This window comes from Bradysia coprophila, assembly GCF_014529535.1.
Source record: "Bradysia coprophila strain Holo2 chromosome IV unlocalized genomic scaffold, BU_Bcop_v1 contig_106, whole genome shotgun sequence".
Lineage (NCBI taxonomy): Eukaryota > Metazoa > Arthropoda > Insecta > Diptera > Sciaridae > Bradysia > Bradysia coprophila.
In genome coordinates this window covers 2,805,838-2,823,384 of record NW_023503372.1, presented here as the reverse complement: position 1 = coordinate 2,823,384, position 17,547 = coordinate 2,805,838, and the positions used below count along the sequence as shown (strand labels likewise).

The window sequence follows — 17,547 nt, the reverse complement described above, 5'->3', positions numbered from 1 at the left end:
AAGCGCGGATTATAATCCAAATCGTCAAAATAAACATTTGGACAAATGTGCGCGCATATAATTTTTTATGTGTCGCAAGACTCCCTCTCCGAGCTGATGCATAATGACAATCTGACCACATAGAGGCATATAAAATAAAGAAATACATCGCGTCTACTCTACAAAAGTAAAATAGAATCAGTTCGGTAGTTTCTTCATTTGTTTTACATAAACAGGATAGTAGTTACAAGCCAAGATCAAACAGCAAAAGATCATAGTGAACAGGTCAACAGACGAACACAAGGCAGACAACAAATCAGCTCAGCTTAGTGAGGAGTACGTTATGCAACATCTGGTGGTCCTGTTACCTGCTGCTAGTGGTAAGGCAAGTAAAAAATCATAGTGAACAGGTCAACAATCGAATACAAGGCAGAGTTACTGAGTAGTGGAATATGTAACAGCTGGTGGTCCTGTTACCGTTCCACCACTGGCACAAGAAAAACGATTCAATGGATATCCTGCTCAATTGTTACACGATTTGGAACATATAATTAACAAAAATTGTCTCTCAACGAACGGTGTAACGGATGGTGTGTGTATATAACTACCAAACTTCTTGTGGCTTCAATGTGGTCTGAATGAATAGCATCGCCGAAAACGTATTTAAAAAATGATTATTTCACCAAATACTTCGCTTCTCACTTTAAAAAAATGTTTTTCAACCAGTTGCCTATGGTCATATTGTCCATATGTCGACTGTAATCGTTCAGCGGCAATAATCTCAGATAAAATCGTTTGCCCTTTTTTTCCAGCACGTGTAGGTATCCAGTTACACTTAATCAAATCTAACGAAAATGACTCTTAACACTTTAACAACAGAGAAAAAAAAATCAGTCAGCATTAAGTGCGCCAATATATTAAAGAAAACTAATCGAAACGAACCCTTACAAAGCAATATTAGAGTGATATACGAGTTTTATGCGGCTTCAAGTAGGTTGAATAAAATTTAGAATTGTAAATTCAAAGAATGCTCGAAATAAGAACAAGTTGGATTTATAGAGAGTGAATGAAGCGAAAACTATTGACAGGGGACGTATTGCTGAATGGTCTGTTTAAAAAAAAACGGATGGATGGTAAGTTCGTATTACAATAAGGTGACAACAAATTATAGTTCAACATACATTGATCATAAATAAACTCAAACTCACCTTTCAATGAATGACTCCCGTGCTTATAGCGTAATCAATTTAGTAAACAATTCAACAGTTCCCAGTTACACCTCTTTTTTCAAGCCCATAAAGACCGCGTACATGTTTACAATAAAAACAATCCGTCGAATTTAAAAATGTTGTTAAAATTAACGTTATCTCGTTACAAGCAATATAGCGACAAGTAATGTTACTCTCCGATTTACTATTATTTCTTTCCTTGGTCGCTAGCACGCACGCACACACAATTGCAACTGGAAAATAAATATTTAAATGGAGCGGCTTTATCTCCACATTTAGTATATATTTCGACGTATCAACACTTTTCGTTATGCACTGGATTGATTTGACGCGTTTCCGATGTGTACAAAAAATTACAGAAAATAATTCAACATCTCCAGAGATACATGTGCAAAAGGTTAATCGATAAATTTCATTAAATAAAAAAAAAATACTAAAAATGCATCAGTCTATGTCAAAGTTAACACCAAAAAGACTCAATTCATTCGAGCACAGCACACATAAAATCAACACACAAGTAACAATTTTTGTTTTAATCTTGTGTTGTTTTTAAGATTTCCAAGTATACCGACCCGCGAATGGACGAGAAAAAAAAAACAAAAACAAAAATTTGTTGCATGCAACACGTCGAGCTTGTTGGAAGACAAATGAGAAACTGAGTTCGTATTTATTTTAGCAGAGAGAAACTCCAATATTATAGCCTTTAAAAGATACATTATATGCGGTACCCACTCTGTGTATAGTTTGCTTTATGTCGATGGTATATGAATGCTGGTATATATGCAAGTAAAATTGTTCATATGAGTCTAACCCGTCACAACATAGCGTTAGTACAGTCTGATGCGTCTTCAATGCGATAATGCGTTTTGCTATAAATTTCCTGGTAATTTGAAGATTATTTTTGGTGCATGTAATGTAGTTAAATGTAGCCAACAGCTTGGTACCTGTTGCTTTGACCCAAAATAGTTACTGAAAACTTGTATATTTAACGTTATGATATTGTTAAATTGTGTCATCGTGTAAAGACATAGAAAAAGAAGTTATTTAGTGTGCGAGAGTCGTCAGACCTCGTACATTTCAACTCTGTTCACAATCGTCCGTGGCGATCCCGAGGTTGATAAAAGCAAGTAGCATAGCACATTATATATGTGGACTATTTTCGGTTTATTTATTTCATTTTTTTTTATGTAGAAATCAGTTCTCGTGTGCATGTAGTAAACCAGAATCCTTTGGATCAGTACTTCATTACTTCGGAAACAACTTTGTGATACTAGCAACCTGACTCGTGTGTTTTTGAGCAACTTGCTTTGGCAATTATATTTCGATAAGTGTAGCCTTCGGCTCGGATATGCAAACTCTCCACTTGTCGAAAGGGCAGGTACCGAAGCTTGTTGCTCAAAGACTCGAGTGACTTTACTTTTACCACAAAATTGTTACCTCATGTAATGACTTACTTTCGCACCATCCGATTTAACCTATTATTACTCACAACGCCCCGAAAATAAGTAATTACTTCGTTAACACATCCATTAGAATTAATTTCTCCGGGAGCCTAGTGAGTAAAAGAATCTTCATAATTGTTTGGAACTATGTATGTGTGATTGCAGCCCTTGGCTCTACTGCTAATTGCAAAGCTGAGCGAAAGTGAAAATTACCGCAAATGTCTTCAGGTTATTTGCTCATCGTGAGAAAAAAAAAGTTGATAGTTGCGTTTCGAGGATGTTGTTGAAGTCACGGGAGAAAATGTAATTTCCAACTTTTTCCGGAGACAAAATTACAGAATTTTCCTCGTAGCTTGGTCTCTTCGCATGAAAAGTTTTATTCGTATCTGTTGTGAGTGTACGGTTGATTCTAAGGCACTTCGTTCGGGCGCTACAAAAATCTAAATTGCCTAAACCCAACGTCCAAAAGAGATACGTCAATAACTATTTAATCATCCCAAAACAGGACAGACAAATATTGTTCAATAAATCAACGACTTGTCTTAGGTACTTACCTAACCGAACAGACCGCACTATATGCATATACGAACACGAATGATATATCCCCCACTAGAAGTTGTAAGCGACTTTACGATTCATATGCATGGAACCCGTTGAACTTGTTATATATTTTCTCTCATTTATTTTCGTTTGTTCTGAGTCCCATGACTTCGGGATGGTTGCATATTGTTGATGCTTTTCGTTCTTGCATAAATTAACTGCACCAGAGGCAGCATCTCTGTGTGTCTGAGCACTCGTTGAATGTCTTTGCATATAAACTTTATTCGCCTGTAATTTGCAGGTTTTTTTTTTGTGGCTCTTAAGAGAATTCACTTGTATGATTGGTATGGTCATTAGACATTTCTCGTACGTATCGACTGCTCCACTTAAGACTGATTGGGATCGTGTTCAGTATGGAGATGCATAGCAGGAGTTAATTGTCGAATATATGCAAATGCATCGAGTGTTTCTGGCCGTTAAATTATGGTTTGATTGGGAACAAATGAACTTCAATTTGGTGTCATTTTACTCCTCACAATACACTATTGCTTTCAAAGGTTCAGATTAAATCACGGTCCAGTACGATAAAACGGATCAATAAAACTCGCTAAGAAAATGTTTCTCGTCGCTACCGTTCTCTCACTCCATTTATTCTAACGACGACTGTTTAATTTCGCTCAGTCTTTGTTCGAGAAGATGTCGATTCAATCGATGCATACACAAAAATTGACCGTTCAAATGTAGCACCGGTATGTCCATACGATAGATTCGTAAAAATCTCAAATTTTCCTTTTTCGTTATGTCCACTTTTTCCAAACGAAATCGTCCTTCGAATGGTTGTAGCTCTGCAACCAGTTCATCACACAACGGACACGGGTCTTTGGTGAACAGAGTTAAGGTGGGTAGGTCACTCGTTGCTTTGTGGTACCTATAACAAAAGAAATGAAGCAATGCAACGCGACGTATTGGTTATGTGGCCGTAGTAAAATATTTATTTCGTAAAATCGGTCGTTGTATAAATGCACGTCGTCTGGTTCAAATGATTCGGAAATCATAAAATGTTAACAAAATAAAAGCGAAAAACCAAAGTGGAATCAATCAACACGGAATACAGAAAACTCTTACAATTTTTGTACAAGAATTGAGCTAGCTCCACCACCGCCATTGCAAATCGAAGCACAACCCAGTTCACCGGCCTTCAACGAATGCGACAAATGTGTAACCAGCCGAGCTCCTGACATACCAATCGGATGGCCCAAAGACACTGCACCGCCATGAATGTTTACTTTATTCGGATCAACGTCCAACTTTCTAGTATTGGCAACGGCCACCAACGAAAAAGCCTCATTCATTTCCCACATAGCAATGTCGTTCTTAGTCACTCCGTTTTTCTCCAACAGCTTCGGCACAGCCAATGCCGGTGCAATGGGGAAATCGATCGGATCCGTTTCTGCGTCATGGAAACCAATAATTTTCGCCAATGGTTTGCATCCGAATCGTGCAGCTGCCTCTTCGGTCATCAGCACCAATGCCGATGCACCATCGTTCAATGTGGACGCATTTCCGGCTGTTATCGTTCCGTTTTCCTTCTGGAACACTGTGCCCAATTGTCCGAATTTGTCGAAATTGACTCGTTTGTACTCTTCGTCTTCGCTGATCACAACTTCCGGTTTCCTCTTCTGTTGAATTCGAACCGGTGTAATTTCGGCGTCGAAAACCTTATTCGCCCAGGCAGCTGCACTACGCTTGTAACTTGAGATCGCGTAGTCGTCTTGATCTTTTCGGGTGATTCCCATTTTCTTGGCCGTATTCTCAGCGCAATTTCCCATGTGAATTTTGTTGTACACATCGAACAAACCGTCAAACACAATACCATCGATTAGATTCACACCACCGTAGGGAGTTGCACCACGTTTCAGATAGTACGGGACATGGCTCATTGATTCCATTCCACCGGCAACGACAACATCCTGCAAAATTGTTGAAGATTGTGATCACTTAAACCAATTGCGAATAGGTTTGATTGACTCACCTGTTGTCCTAACATTAGTGTCTGTGCAGCCACCATAACTGATTTCATTCCAGATGAACAAACTTTATTGATGGTTGTGCAGACAGTATTTGTGGGGAGTCCTGTTGGAACATTTATCGGTTATCTTTAATCGGATTAGATACAATGCAATCGAACTTACCTCCGAAAATGGCAGCTTGTCTAGCCGGAGCTTGTCCCAGTCCAGCCGCACAAACATTTCCCATGTAAACCTCATTCACGTCCGACGGAGCAATTCCGGCCTGTTTCACAGCTGATTCGATAGCAATTCCACCCAGATTGGTAGCACTCAACGGAGAAAGTGCACTTTGAAAACTTCCAATCGGGGTACGGGTCGCTGCGACGATAACAACATCGTGTAATCTCTTTGAACTGTAGTGACGTGTTGTCGTGGTGAACATCTATTGGAATTGTTACAAAGGGAATTTCTATTCAGTTTCGTTTTCCTTTGAAATTCCATTTCAATTTGAGTTAAAATCTGTACGAATATCGCTCGAAATTACGTAACCAACATTGTAATCCAGTTCGTGTTGTCGTGAGGCAGCAACAAGTTATTTACATAAATTATCATTTTTTTTGGACAAATAAAAGAAGAAGAAGACGGATTTCGGTTTCGGAAAAGTTGACCTGATAATTTCAATTTAGATATGCTAATCCAACCCTTACCTGTGGGAGTTTGTGCAACATTTTAGGCCGATTTTCTTAAATTAAAATTGTACTACAAAAACGAGGTACAAAAAAATGATAACACGAATACACACTAAAATAACACACAAAAAATGAGAATTCAAACGAAGTAATGAATATCAGCTGATCTACTTTGACAGATACTTTTCCAGTGCGTAGATGCGGTTATTTTAAAAATGGAATCTGACTCGCACTTTTTTAAAAAAATAATTGAATTGACGAGAAATATGTTTGTTCAGGAGTAATTACATATCCGACATTACCATCTTACTTCAAGCAGTGCAACCAGGCAGGAACGCTGATTTGACTAGGGACCTGAATTCATTTCAATTTATATCAGTGTTCATTTGAGTTCATTTTCATACAGTATAGTATAGGTCCCTTATTTGACGTTTCAAAAATGAACCGCTCCTGCCTGGATTATTTTACTCTGCCGTGGTCTAGAATTTAGTCAGTTTGTCCTAACAAGGTTTGCTGGGATACAATCAAGGTAAATATAGTGAGGAGGTAATGTCATATATAACCGAATCAGATATGCGGTGGCACGAAAGTTCGATACAAACGCCATTTCATCCCTTCGTTGAAAGCAAAAAATGGAATAGAAAGTCGGGCCATCTGTTGTGAGATAGCGAAAATATTTTTGTGAAATACAAGTAAATCGTAGTCAGCTATTTAAAAAAAAGATTTCATTGGCATCGAACTTATGTGCTAGGCTGCGCGTCTGAGTGAAATTACCTCCTCACTATATTTACCTTGGATACAATGCTGTAAATGTTTGGGAGGGCACGCAGATGCAGATACGCGGATGATGCATCATGTTTTATTCTAAAAGTTCACGCCATTCAAATTTTATTTTCGTGAATTTTTTGTATGGAAAAGGTCAAGGTAAATATAGTGAGGAGGTAATGCCAGTCAGAAGCGCGGCTCACTATATTTACCTTGGAAAGGTGTGTACCCGCGTATCTAACAAAATGACGATCTGCGAGACCTTCCCAAAGTTTACAGCCTTGCTAGTATAACCTTCTCTCACTGTGGTTAATGATGCTTGTGTCTCAATAAAAAATAGTCTTCGAATCTGATACTTCGTTTGTTAAAAGTATGGCATAACGCGAACAATTTCTGTACCAAACACGATGGACTTTGGTTATTACTCTAGATTTTCTGATGGTCATTTATCATTTTCTGAATTAATCAAGTCGAGTCGGTTTAATCGGAATTTTGTTTGATATTAATCTTGAACTTCAGGAGTCCCAACTGCCCGCGGTTTTTGATGCTTGTTGCCTTTAAGACAAACAAACACAGAGTATTAACTCTATGCAAATAACTTACGTAACTGAACATTAACATGATTCTAACCCGGAGTAGTCATAGTGACTGTGGAGTCTGACAGACCACCTGCTATTGCTTCAGAGATCGTCCAATTGGCCGTCAGGTAGCCAGTTCGGCCCTGGCATGGCTGGCGAAAGTCGTAGAACGGATTTAAAACTTGAATCTTTAATTCTAAAATCTTTCAATCAAATGTATACGCTCTCGTATTCAACATCTGCCACCATCAACCGAAACTTTGCCGTTTTCAACCGTTTTCCAATCTGGCAACTCAGACATAAAATGTAATTTTTTTGGAATGGAATTTGAGGTATTTGACACGGAAGAATATAAAATTTTGTTTTGAGCAAGAAAAAGTGTGAAAAATAAACTTTGGCCTAGCCATTTACTTTCAGGGTGTTCAATGTGCTAGCAAACGCATTAGTTGCATGTTCTAGGCGATAAACACGCGTGTGAAGTGCATTTATCTCTATGCATGCATGCATATAGATAACGTGTGCATATAGAAAATTGCAAACAATCGTCTGGTGTGTGTTGCTGAGAGAAGACGAAAAAAAAACTACTCTCGAACGATTGATTAAAGCTCGGTACTTATCAATTTATGAGTTTAGGCGCATAGTCATACAGTTGCATCGTACGAATATCCAATTGCTCTAAACGCAACTGTACCAAATAGTCTGGTAGCAAAATTTTGCAAACTTTTTTTTCGTATTCAAACACAAAATCAATATTCGCCACCGAAATATTCCACTTGGAAACGAATTTTCCATGGACGACGACCGTTGATTTGTTTCGCAATTTTTCACTGTTATTATACAAAACGCTGAACCAGCCAGACCAAAACAATCAAAAACAATGGACGACGAAGATATGAAAATCGAAGCCAATCGATTGCAGACGTTCAGCAATTGGTCGGGAAATGTACCAGTCGAACCGGAACGAATAGCTAGAGGCGGATTCTATGCTACGGGAAATGAATTGGAAGTGCAGTGTCCGTGGTGTAAGAGCAAAATTTCCGAATGGCGTTTCGGTGATATAGCTGTTATGGCAAGGCACCGTCTGCTGGATCCGTTATGTCCGTTCGTTGTAAATCCTACGTCGTCTGGCAACACTCCGATCAGCAGTCAGCCAACACAATCTGAGGTAGTGCCCGTTGACTTGATGAATGAACAGTGCCGACTAGCAACGTTCAAGAACTGGCCGGTATGTATGGAGACATTGGGCGTTGGAATGAGAATTTTCGAAAAAGAACTCCATTTCCGCTTTCAGATCACTTACGTCTCACCAGTTGCATTAGCCAAGGCAGGATTCTATTACTACAACCAGTCGGATCGTGTGACTTGTGCATGGTAATATTCTTCGTTTTACCTCCCCGGAATGCCAAATTTGAAAATTTGTTTCCATTGCGTAACAGGTGTCATGGCGTGATAGCAAAATGGGAGGAGGGTGACAATCCATTCACCGAACATGAAAAATTTTTCCCGAACTGTCCCAGAGTTCAGCTGGGCCCGAATATAACAAACATTGCAGGAGATGGTATCCGAGACTTAGGCATCCAACAAATTCAAACGCCAAAACGTGAAAAATATTCCTGCTTGGATGCTCGCATTCGAACGTTCTCGCAGTGGCCCCGTAGTGATATACAACATCCGGAGGTGCTAGCTACAGCTGGATTCTACTATTTAGACATAGACGATCAGGTGCGCTGCTTCCATTGTAATGGTGGACTGCGATCGTGGCAAAAAGAAGACGATCCGTGGTACGAACACGCCAAATGGTTTCCGAAATGCCAATTTGTTCAGGTAATAAAAGCGAGCGACCACTTCTTTGAACGACCGAAATTTGAGACTGAAATTCTTTCAGCTCGCCAAGGGCAGTGACTACATCCAGAGTGTTCAGGAACAGACCAAACCGAGTTTGGAAGAGGCAATGAACACAGAACCGGTACAAAAGGCCCTGGAAATGGGTTTGCATGAGGGACGAGTCCGGTCGGCAACGAAAAATCGTCTCGACTCCACAGGCAGACCGTATATGAGTGTTGAGGCATTGGTCGACGCTGTACTCGATGGTCAACACAACGAGGAGCAAGGTGGCGACGACGACGACGAAAACAATCAAAGTTCGTCGACAATCGTCCAGGAGGTGAGCCGCATTTTGGACACGATATTCAATCCGAGAGCATCGTCCAGTTCAAGTTCGATGAACCAGGACGATGAACCGGTTCAAGATATCGGTCACAGCACTCAACGCGTACAAGCAACTGAAAATGCTCAACCAGAGGAGGCGCAAAAGGAACGAACGGAATCGGCAACTGAAAATGCAGTCGAGAGCAGTAGCGTAAACAACTCGATCGAAACAATGGAAAGTCAGCAGCTATCATTGGAAGAAGAAAATCGAAAACTCAAAGACGCGCGGCTATGCAAAATTTGCATGGTCGACGAAGTTGGTGTCGTGTTCTTACCATGCGGACATTTAGGTTAGTAACATCCGAATCGATTCGATTTCGATTTTTCTGATTTTTCGTTTTCTCTCTTGGCTTTCAGTTACATGCTACCAGTGTGCAACGGGCGTATCCGCTTGTCCTTTGTGTCGCCGATCGATTAAAGCGTACGTTAGAACGTTTCTTTCCTGAAACAATCAAACAAATTTATTGGATTAACTTAAATTGATGTCGATGAACTTAGGCTACTAACTTAGACTACACATTTGCCGGCGTTATTTGATATTAACAGAAAAAAACAAGAAAATATTTTATGGTATGTGGATACATGTAGTGGGTTACAAACGATACACTCGGTATATAATAGTTAAATGTAGCGTAAACGATGATTTATGTCTCCTTCCCCGCACTATAACAGTCGCCACACAATCACTAAAATTACGTCATCCGGAAGATGTCTAACTTTTGGCGATTTGTTGAAGTGGTGACCGCAGGCGAATGCAAACGGTTTGCAAAGACACGATAGCAAATTATTTAAAATTCGTTTGAACTGCTGATGAACTGCAGTCTTAAAGTTGAAATATTGTTTCCATCTTACGACTTCTAAAGTCTAAAAAATGTGAACATTACCGACGTTGCATGTTTTTGTGTATTGTGAAACGAGTGTGTGTTGTGACCTCAGTATAATTAAATATATTAAAGCCGTGGCTCCCACATCCGTAATCGTCTACATAGAAGGGCATTCAAACCGAATCCCATTTCTCGGATTGTAATGCACCCAAAGTTCTACTACACCCATTTTTAATGTGCAAAGTCAAAACGTAAAGCTGTACCGTCTCAGACAGAGTGTAATTAGGTATCGAGTCTATTACTTCATTTGGTTAAGTATTTGTGAGTTTGAGACTAAATCTTCTTCTTCCTTAGTTTCATCGTTTGCTACAGAAGACGACATTAGTCAGAACCTATAGTTTAAGTGTCTGGACGAAGTCGGTAAAATCTCACACGATCGTCTGTAAAGGGTTAAATGTGACAATGTGAGAATACCCACTCATTATGTGTTCATTTTTGAAACATTCAGTTTTGGGCTCTGCTGAATTCGCCAGCAATTTCTTTAATTAAACGACCTAGAGGCAAGCGAAACTACTTGTCTGTTTGGTGTGGGTTTGTGGACCAACTGAGTCAGTTGAGACAGCAATTCCGATTATTTACCACTGTGACTAATACGAAATCACTGCGGGCGATTAAATGCAAATTGAAGACTCGTACGTCTCGTTACTAAATAGAGCTATGTGGACCGACCGTCACCTTAAAAATTTTTGTGCTCGCCCAGAAAATCACAACCTGATGATGATGATATTCCCAAACATTTTTGACCCGCCCGAACTTTCTGCTATCGGACGGGCCGATTAATTTTCAATCAGGATGTGAAAGAATGGAAGCTTTAAAAGTTAAACACAAATGTTCATGGTGTCTCGGTGTCTTAATGTAGTTACACTATTGGAGCATATCAAATTCGCTGACCATGCACAACTAATAGACACAAAATTACAGATGCATTTGAAGGAGACCATGACATATCCCCCTGATTAACGAAACCTGAAAGGAAAATAGCTCGAAATCTATTAGACTTTCCTTAGAGCATTGGAAAATTATGTTATTCGGTTCACTAGCACATGACATAAAATTCCATTCCATCGATTTCAAGCTGTTTCAAAACGAAATTTCGATCACAACGAGACAGTTTATGGAATTCGCCACATCAAAAATATAATTATCAAATCTCTCACTTTTACTAACATAAGATCCTTTACTTCATTAGCATATGGTGCTATATTAGGCCGAAGGTTTATGGCTCATTTCTGCCATTGATAATGACTTATAATGACTTTGGTCGAAAAGGTATCAGGAGCAGGGCATTTCAAATCTGTGTAATGTGTATTTAACCACTGATTCGTCTTGAGTCAACCGGTCGACGTTAATCTAAATGATGAATTTCCAATAAATTGATTGAAAAAAAAAATCTTGCCCAACTCGGGGACAAGTGTAAATTTCTTTGTGATTAAAAATATTCTATAAATTCTCTTGTAGAAATCTAACTTTAGACTCCGAACTTATGTTTACATTGATTTTGTGTTTAGTTTCCTTTAAATTAAATTATTTTCTAAGTTTTTTTTAGGTTTAAGAATGGGAGGGTCTCTGTAATTAATTTCGATGATTAGATGTAACTAATTTATTTTCAAGAAAAAAAAAACAAACAAAAAAACTTGTAATGATCTGTGAGCATAACATAATAAAATTTTATTGAATTGAATGTTGAAAAGGAACGAGTTTCAATTGAATATAAATGTTATCCTCCGCATATTCCCCGACCTGACCACGACTGTTCTCTTTCCCAATATAAAATTCATTAGAATTTTATGGAAGTAAAGTAGTGATTAAAGGTGAAATGCAGGAAGGTTGATTACATCGGATGCTGCGAAAGTAACTCATTACATAGGTAACAATTTTGTGATAAAAACGAGCTCACAAGTGTTTTTTTGAGCAACAAGTTTCGGTAACTGTCTTTTCGACAAAAGCAGAGTTTGTATGTCTGAGCCGAAGGCGAAAAAACTCGTCAAGAATTAATTATCGAAGCAAGAAACGCTCAAAAACGAATTAGTGAGTTTGCCAATATCATAAGGATGTTTCCGAATTAATAAATTACGTAACGGCATCCAATTTTAGGGGTGTGCGATGGATAAAGTTTCGAGACTGGCGTAGGCCACAAAATTTTTTTTTCCTCACTAGATGTCAAAAATCGATTTTAAAAATTTTGAAAAATTCGTTTACAATTCAAGTTATCGGCCTCCCACCTATTTCGACCTCTATCAAAAAACGTCTTTGAGATTTTTGCTAGCTGTATCAGTCCTATTCTACTAATCCTAAAAAGTCCAATGCTACAGAAAAAAATAAAATCCGGAAGAAGTTTGTCGGAAAAGTGTTCGTTGTGAGTCGTCAAAGTGTACCGACTATGAAAAATTGAGTGGATCTTGAAAATTCGTAAATTCATCAGGAAAATTATTCAATTTTTGCTCAAGTGGTAACAATTTTTTGTGGACTACGCCAGTCTCGATCCTTTATCCATCGCACACCCCTAATCCAATGTATTCTGGTTGAAAGCTGATAATCACAACACAAAAGAATGAACCGAAAATATTCTTCATGTAATCGATATGTTTCGAAGGATGCAAACTACTATGTAATGGTCAACTTTCGCATGAACAATATGAACAATTCTGATACTAGATTTGGTGGGTCAGAACAAACCTCAATAAATCTCAAAAATCTATTCACGTGTCTGTGATCACCTTTCTGCGGCAATCCTATCCGCAGTACAAGACTCTTCTTCCGCTAATCAGCGGATATTGCATGCAAGAAGAATGCGTGACGATACCAACTGAGCAACATGGATAGAAAACGTTAAACATCGACAAAACACCAGGGAAAGCAACTTGGTTCTATACATAAATATAGCTTTGCGTGGAAGTCGAGTAAGCAACCCCAACTTTCAACCAATTTTGATGATTATCCGCCTTGAATGGAAACTGAAATCCAGAACAGCAGATTTTTTGAGTTATTTGATTTTCCAATGATCCACCTTCCTTCATCAATGACATTGTGATGAGAGAACCGGCTCCAAAAGGAAAGATGACTTTGCGTTGTGCAGATTTTTTGCAGGCAGTATAAATTTAGTTGAGATTTCCCGATGAGAAGAAGTGAAGTGAATTTTGCCAAAATTGGGAGCGGACGAGGACCAGTCTCTCATTGAGTGTGCCTGCATAGACTTTTGAGTAAAGAAAACTAGTCAGGTACAATAGATGCAAATAGAAGCAGAAGACAGCTGAGGTCGCTATTGCCACCATAATTTTAATGACTCATTGACGCACACCAATCGGTCTACTCTGTCGACTAGGATGTAAACATGACGAATATTAGTGGGATGATAGACATATGGAAAATTAGTAGTTAAAGAGCCATGATTCATATGGGGCACTTCGTGGGACTGACTTCTTCTGGGACACTTGGTTCTTTTTTGCAAGCGGCGTAAGTGTTGTATTTTTCCAACTAGATTTATCGTAAAAAATACCTTAGATTGTTGGCTCAAGTTGCCAGCTCGGGAAGTAATCTGTAGGATTGGTCTCTGACCATGAACTTATTGAGAATCGAACAATTGATGAGATGACAAATGCATCCTGTCGATAAATTTACCATTGACGATAACTAGTACTGAGAGCGATGACATTCAAAGCCACAAATTTTGTTAAATTCTGTACATAATTCGCTTTTTTATTCTGAACATTAAATTAACACGAACTCCATCGCTTCCAATGTGACAAAATGTGGAATTATGAAAAATAAAAATTTGAGTGTGTTAATGGGGGGTATGGTGCGTAAAAAGAAACCCGAAGAAGCTCGATTGCAGAGTGATTAGAAATTTAGACAAAAAAATCTTAATTCGACGACGTAAGACCAGCCGCTTGTCGTCGCTTAACATCCCAATTGTAGACACGAGCCATGTTTACTTCAGTGGTAGTTAATTGATCTCTGGAATTGAAAGTTTTTTTTTAGAATCTGACACTGAAGGTGCATTGAACAGAGCCGTGCGTGCATACCTCAAAAAGTCCTGATCGTATTCCAAGCATTTTAAATTTTGTGCAGCTGTTTCCATATTTTGACGAAGCAACACTTCGGCTTCATCCAGTGGATATTCCAGCATTACGTTTGCACCCAACCAAAGACATACTGTTTTCGTGGGCGGAATGACCGTTTTCAGAAAGACTTGTTCGCTCAATAGGAACTGTGTCTCCTGATCTTCGCTCTGTTTTTTCAGCACCTCGATCATGTCAAGTGATTTCAGCAAATCGGGAATCTGTTGCTTAAGCCTTCGACGACGTCCAGCTATGCTATAGTCCATCATCTTGTATTTGCTGTGTTGCTCATCTAGTTTACGCAAAACCAAATCGGCATTGCTGTCGTTGTCCTCAAGTGCCATGAATGCATCGACATCATCCTGTACAAATGCGAAAATATTTGAGTTTACGAAAACCAGAGGTTTTTGCCTTCAATTTCTTTTGTCATCAATGCGAATCTCCGACAAAAATGAGTAATTTGGTCTTGAGGTTATGTAGGCGATTCAGATCATGCATAATTTAAACACAACTTACGACGAATACGGCTTCGGGGATGCCGGCATATGATTTTTGATTTTCGGGCAATTTTGGTAGTTCGGCTTTATCGACTGGCGAAGTCATTTTGCAGAATTTTTATGATTTCTTCTAAACAGACTCTTTCTGTGAGCTCTTATGGTAAATTTTTGTGACAGTGACAGTGAACTCCATCACACGCAGCGACCTCAGCGGATTTGTAGATAAACACAAAAATTGAATCGGTTAATTTGGGCGACTCATAGCTTCGTCTAAAACAAATCGTTGCTCCTACTACGACTTGCAGTTAATTTAAAAAATAACGGTCACCACGGCCCACGGCGTTAGATGATGCCATTTATTTGTGGTGATTGCCCTCGTGATCCAAAAATATTACAACCAAAATCTTTACTGTAATTTTCGCATAAGATGGTTTTTGCCTTGTTCTAGTTCTATACACTGACAAAACAGTTTCGAAAAACTCAGATGTTGCAGGCTTAGAGTAATCATACCTAGAGAGGAAATTACGAACAGAATTACGTAAAATTTGTGGTCCCGACATGAAATACGTAATATTTGATAGTGTGAGTTTTTCCCTACTAAATTGGTGGGCAAATTAGCGCAAAAAATTTAAATGTGCCTACTAGAAGGATTTTTAATTTTTTTTAAAAACACTTTGAGAATCTTTGACATACAGTTACTACCGATATCAACAAACACAATATTGGGCTTCACTCTCATTTAAAGGAAAACTACAAATCAACAAACTAATAAACTCGAGCAATTTTTTATTATGCGCATAAAATTACTGGAAAAATGAGCAGGCATTTCCCTTTACTCCTTTACTTTGGCATCCCCTAATGAACCACGTTTGCACCATATTTTATGTATAATAATAGGTAATTTTTGTGAACGATTTGAAACAAGAATTTCAAAATAGTGTTACGTGTTTTGGAAAATACAAAAATGACAACTATCAAAATTTTCAACGCCTACATGTGTTAGTAAAAATCTCTACGTAAAATTGTACGAAATGTGAATTTTACACAAACTGATGTCGGGACCACATTTTATTGTACGAAATACCTTTCTAGGTATGATTACTCTAAGGTTGCAGGTAACTTTGTCTCCATGTAATCTACATTATCTGCCGCAGCTGTATTTTTTGTATGGGGTGCTACAGCTGTGGCAGCTATTGTGGACTACCTGGACTCCAGGTCTTGGAGACAAAGTTACCTGCAACAGCTGAGTTTTTCGAAACTTTTTTTGCAGTGTAGCTTCTTCATCGTGGACGTTTTTTGGGTACTAAATATTTTATACAGAGCAAGTGTATGCGCCAGTTTGAAGTTTTAAAAGTTCTCTACTATTCAACACATTTTTGTGGAACAATATATGATTTGAAATCCACAAGATTAGGCTCATATTTAGCCTACATAAAAATTCAACTGGTTCCACAGTTGGTTCCTTTGGGAGATATTGAAGCCAAATGGTTTTAATTTGAAAGAAATCTCAAACATAAAACCCCACCCGCAATTTACATGTTTTTTCTTAGGCAATCGCCCAAGACAGGTACACGTATGGCATTTTTAATGCAAAAATCCGACAATTAATTGCATCGTTTCTTTAACAATGTAAACTATACCACTATATGCAAGTGTTTACAAGTGTAGATAAGAACCAATAAAATAACATGAATTTGATTACAAAAAAGGCCAACGTAATTAAAGACCACTTTTTACTTTCGTAAACTTTATCATTATTTCTTCACAACAAGTTGAAATTTTCAGATCGAATAAGGTAGATTAACCCCCACAGATTTTCAAATTTTCACGAAAAATTTCGGGTTACCCGAACCCGACCTGATCCAACCTGAAAATTTCAGGTTTAATTCAAACCCGAAAGTACGAGTTCAGTTTCGGGTTGACCCAATTCAGGCTCGGGTACGGATTCGAGCTGAGCCCGAAATCGAAAATTTCAGGCTCAGGTCAAGTTCGTGTCGAACCTGAAACCTTAGTGAAACCACCTTAGTTATCCAAAATTTTCGGGCGGCTTTCAGCTGTTTTCTATAAGGTCTCTGGGAATAAACAACATACTCTGACTAATGAGATCTTATAAAGGCTAAAAGAGTGAAGAATGAAGTAAAAGACTTGAAATCAGTCTAGAAAATACTCGAACATCGTAATATCTTTAAAAACGGATCAAAAAACTCACTTAATTTATTTTTTATGTAAAACGTCTACACAACTGCTATATTAGTCTGGTGCGAGTTGTCCTTTCGCTCATATTGAATATAAAAAGCGATTTTTTGGTTGATTATCGTAGGTGGGTCGGCCACGAGCTCGAATCGCAATGTTGCCAAGCTGGGATTGACCTGGTTTGGGTCAGGGAACCGCCGTCAGCTAAAACTTCTTTCGGCTCTATAAAATTGAATTTTGATCCGAATTGAGTGGGAAAAAAATCTTGTGTTCCTTGAACCTTTCTGCATACGAGAAAAATATAAGTGATTGAAAAAATATGCAGGTGGCGCTGTAATTCAAGATGGCGCCCATCATTACAAAAAAATTTGCAAATTTGGAAAATCCGGTAAATGCTTTTTTTTAAAGTAATTAATGTGATTCCCCGAAAAAATTATTCACCTAGGATATATAAACAAACATTATACTTCTGTAAA

General features: G+C 38.5%; 4 protein-coding genes across 6 annotated transcripts in view; 1 reads left to right on the top strand and 3 right to left on the bottom strand.

Moving 5' to 3' along the window:
• LOC119070661 overlaps window positions 1–1,844 on the bottom strand; it is a 29,106-nt gene extending 27,262 nt beyond the window's left edge. The window contains exons 1-2 of one of the 2 annotated variants that reach the window (XM_037175092.1): window positions 1,643–1,844; window positions 1,188–1,441 (exon numbers count right to left, since the gene is read on the bottom strand). The gene's annotated coding sequence lies outside the window, so the exon portion shown is untranslated. Of the gene's footprint in view, window positions 1–1,187 lie in introns of both variants that reach the window. The other variant, XM_037175091.1, reaches the window with a different exon arrangement.
• A 1,975-nt stretch (window positions 1,845–3,819) lies between these two features.
• On the bottom strand, window positions 3,820–6,158 carry LOC119070663 (acetyl-CoA acetyltransferase, mitochondrial). Of its 2 annotated transcripts, XM_037175095.1 has the most exons (5): window positions 5,907–6,034; window positions 5,383–5,641; window positions 5,223–5,323; window positions 4,316–5,160; window positions 3,820–4,118 (listed from the first exon to the last, which is right to left on the bottom strand). In XM_037175095.1, the coding sequence occupies exons 1-5, from the start codon at window positions 5,925–5,927 to the stop codon at window positions 3,839–3,841; spliced, it is 1,506 nt and encodes a 501-aa protein (XP_037030990.1). In that variant the 5' UTR covers window positions 5,928–6,034; the 3' UTR covers window positions 3,820–3,838. The 2 variants fall into 2 exon arrangements, with proteins under 2 accessions (XP_037030990.1, XP_037030991.1); XM_037175096.1 differs by lacking the exon at window positions 3,820–4,118 and having other exon boundaries at window positions 4,167–5,160; window positions 5,907–6,158.
• Window positions 6,159–7,540: 1,382 nt separating this feature from the next.
• LOC119070662 (death-associated inhibitor of apoptosis 2) lies at window positions 7,541–11,907 on the top strand. The gene is made up of 5 exons (XM_037175094.1): window positions 7,541–8,456; window positions 8,523–8,602; window positions 8,668–9,055; window positions 9,117–9,729; window positions 9,797–11,907. Exons 1-5 carry the CDS (start codon window positions 8,109–8,111, stop codon window positions 9,883–9,885), a joined length of 1,518 nt encoding a protein of 505 aa, XP_037030989.1. The 5' UTR covers window positions 7,541–8,108; the 3' UTR covers window positions 9,886–11,907.
• Window positions 11,908–13,988: 2,081 nt separating this feature from the next.
• On the bottom strand, window positions 13,989–15,083 carry LOC119070660 (prefoldin subunit 3). The gene is made up of 3 exons (XM_037175090.1): window positions 14,898–15,083; window positions 14,346–14,743; window positions 13,989–14,277 (listed from the first exon to the last, which is right to left on the bottom strand). Exons 1-3 carry the CDS (start codon window positions 14,982–14,984, stop codon window positions 14,184–14,186), a joined length of 579 nt encoding a protein of 192 aa, XP_037030985.1. The 5' UTR covers window positions 14,985–15,083; the 3' UTR covers window positions 13,989–14,183.
• Window positions 15,084–17,547: the final 2,464 nt, after the last annotated feature.

What these genes read in the sequence shown, in the direction of transcription:
- LOC119070663 (XM_037175095.1), bottom strand. Translation starts at nt 5,927, where the DNA reads ATGTTGCACAAACTCCCACAG. An exon ending in CACTAATGTTAGGACAACAG is followed by an intron (nt 5,161 to 5,222) that starts GTGAGTCAATCA and finishes ACAATTTTGCAG; the next exon opens with GATGTTGTCGTTGCCGGTGG. An exon ending in TCAATTCTTGTACAAAAATT is followed by an intron (nt 4,119 to 4,315) that starts GTAAGAGTTTTC and finishes CTTTTGTTATAG; the next exon opens with GTACCACAAAGCAACGAGTG.
- LOC119070662 (XM_037175094.1), top strand. Translation starts at nt 8,109, where the DNA reads ATGGACGACGAAGATATGAAAATCGAAGCCAATCGATTGCAGACGTTC. An exon ending in CAACGTTCAAGAACTGGCCG is followed by an intron (nt 8,457 to 8,522) that starts GTATGTATGGAG and finishes TTCCGCTTTCAG; the next exon opens with ATCACTTACGTCTCACCAGT. An exon ending in GATCGTGTGACTTGTGCATG is followed by an intron (nt 8,603 to 8,667) that starts GTAATATTCTTC and finishes ATTGCGTAACAG; the next exon opens with GTGTCATGGCGTGATAGCAA.
- LOC119070660 (XM_037175090.1), bottom strand. Translation starts at nt 14,984, where the DNA reads ATGACTTCGCCAGTCGATAAAGCCGAACTACCAAAATTGCCCGAAAAT. An exon ending in TCCCCGAAGCCGTATTCGTC is followed by an intron (nt 14,744 to 14,897) that starts GTAAGTTGTGTT and finishes GCATTTGTACAG; the next exon opens with GATGATGTCGATGCATTCAT. An exon ending in TACGATCAGGACTTTTTGAG is followed by an intron (nt 14,278 to 14,345) that starts GTATGCACGCAC and finishes TTTCAATTCCAG; the next exon opens with AGATCAATTAACTACCACTG.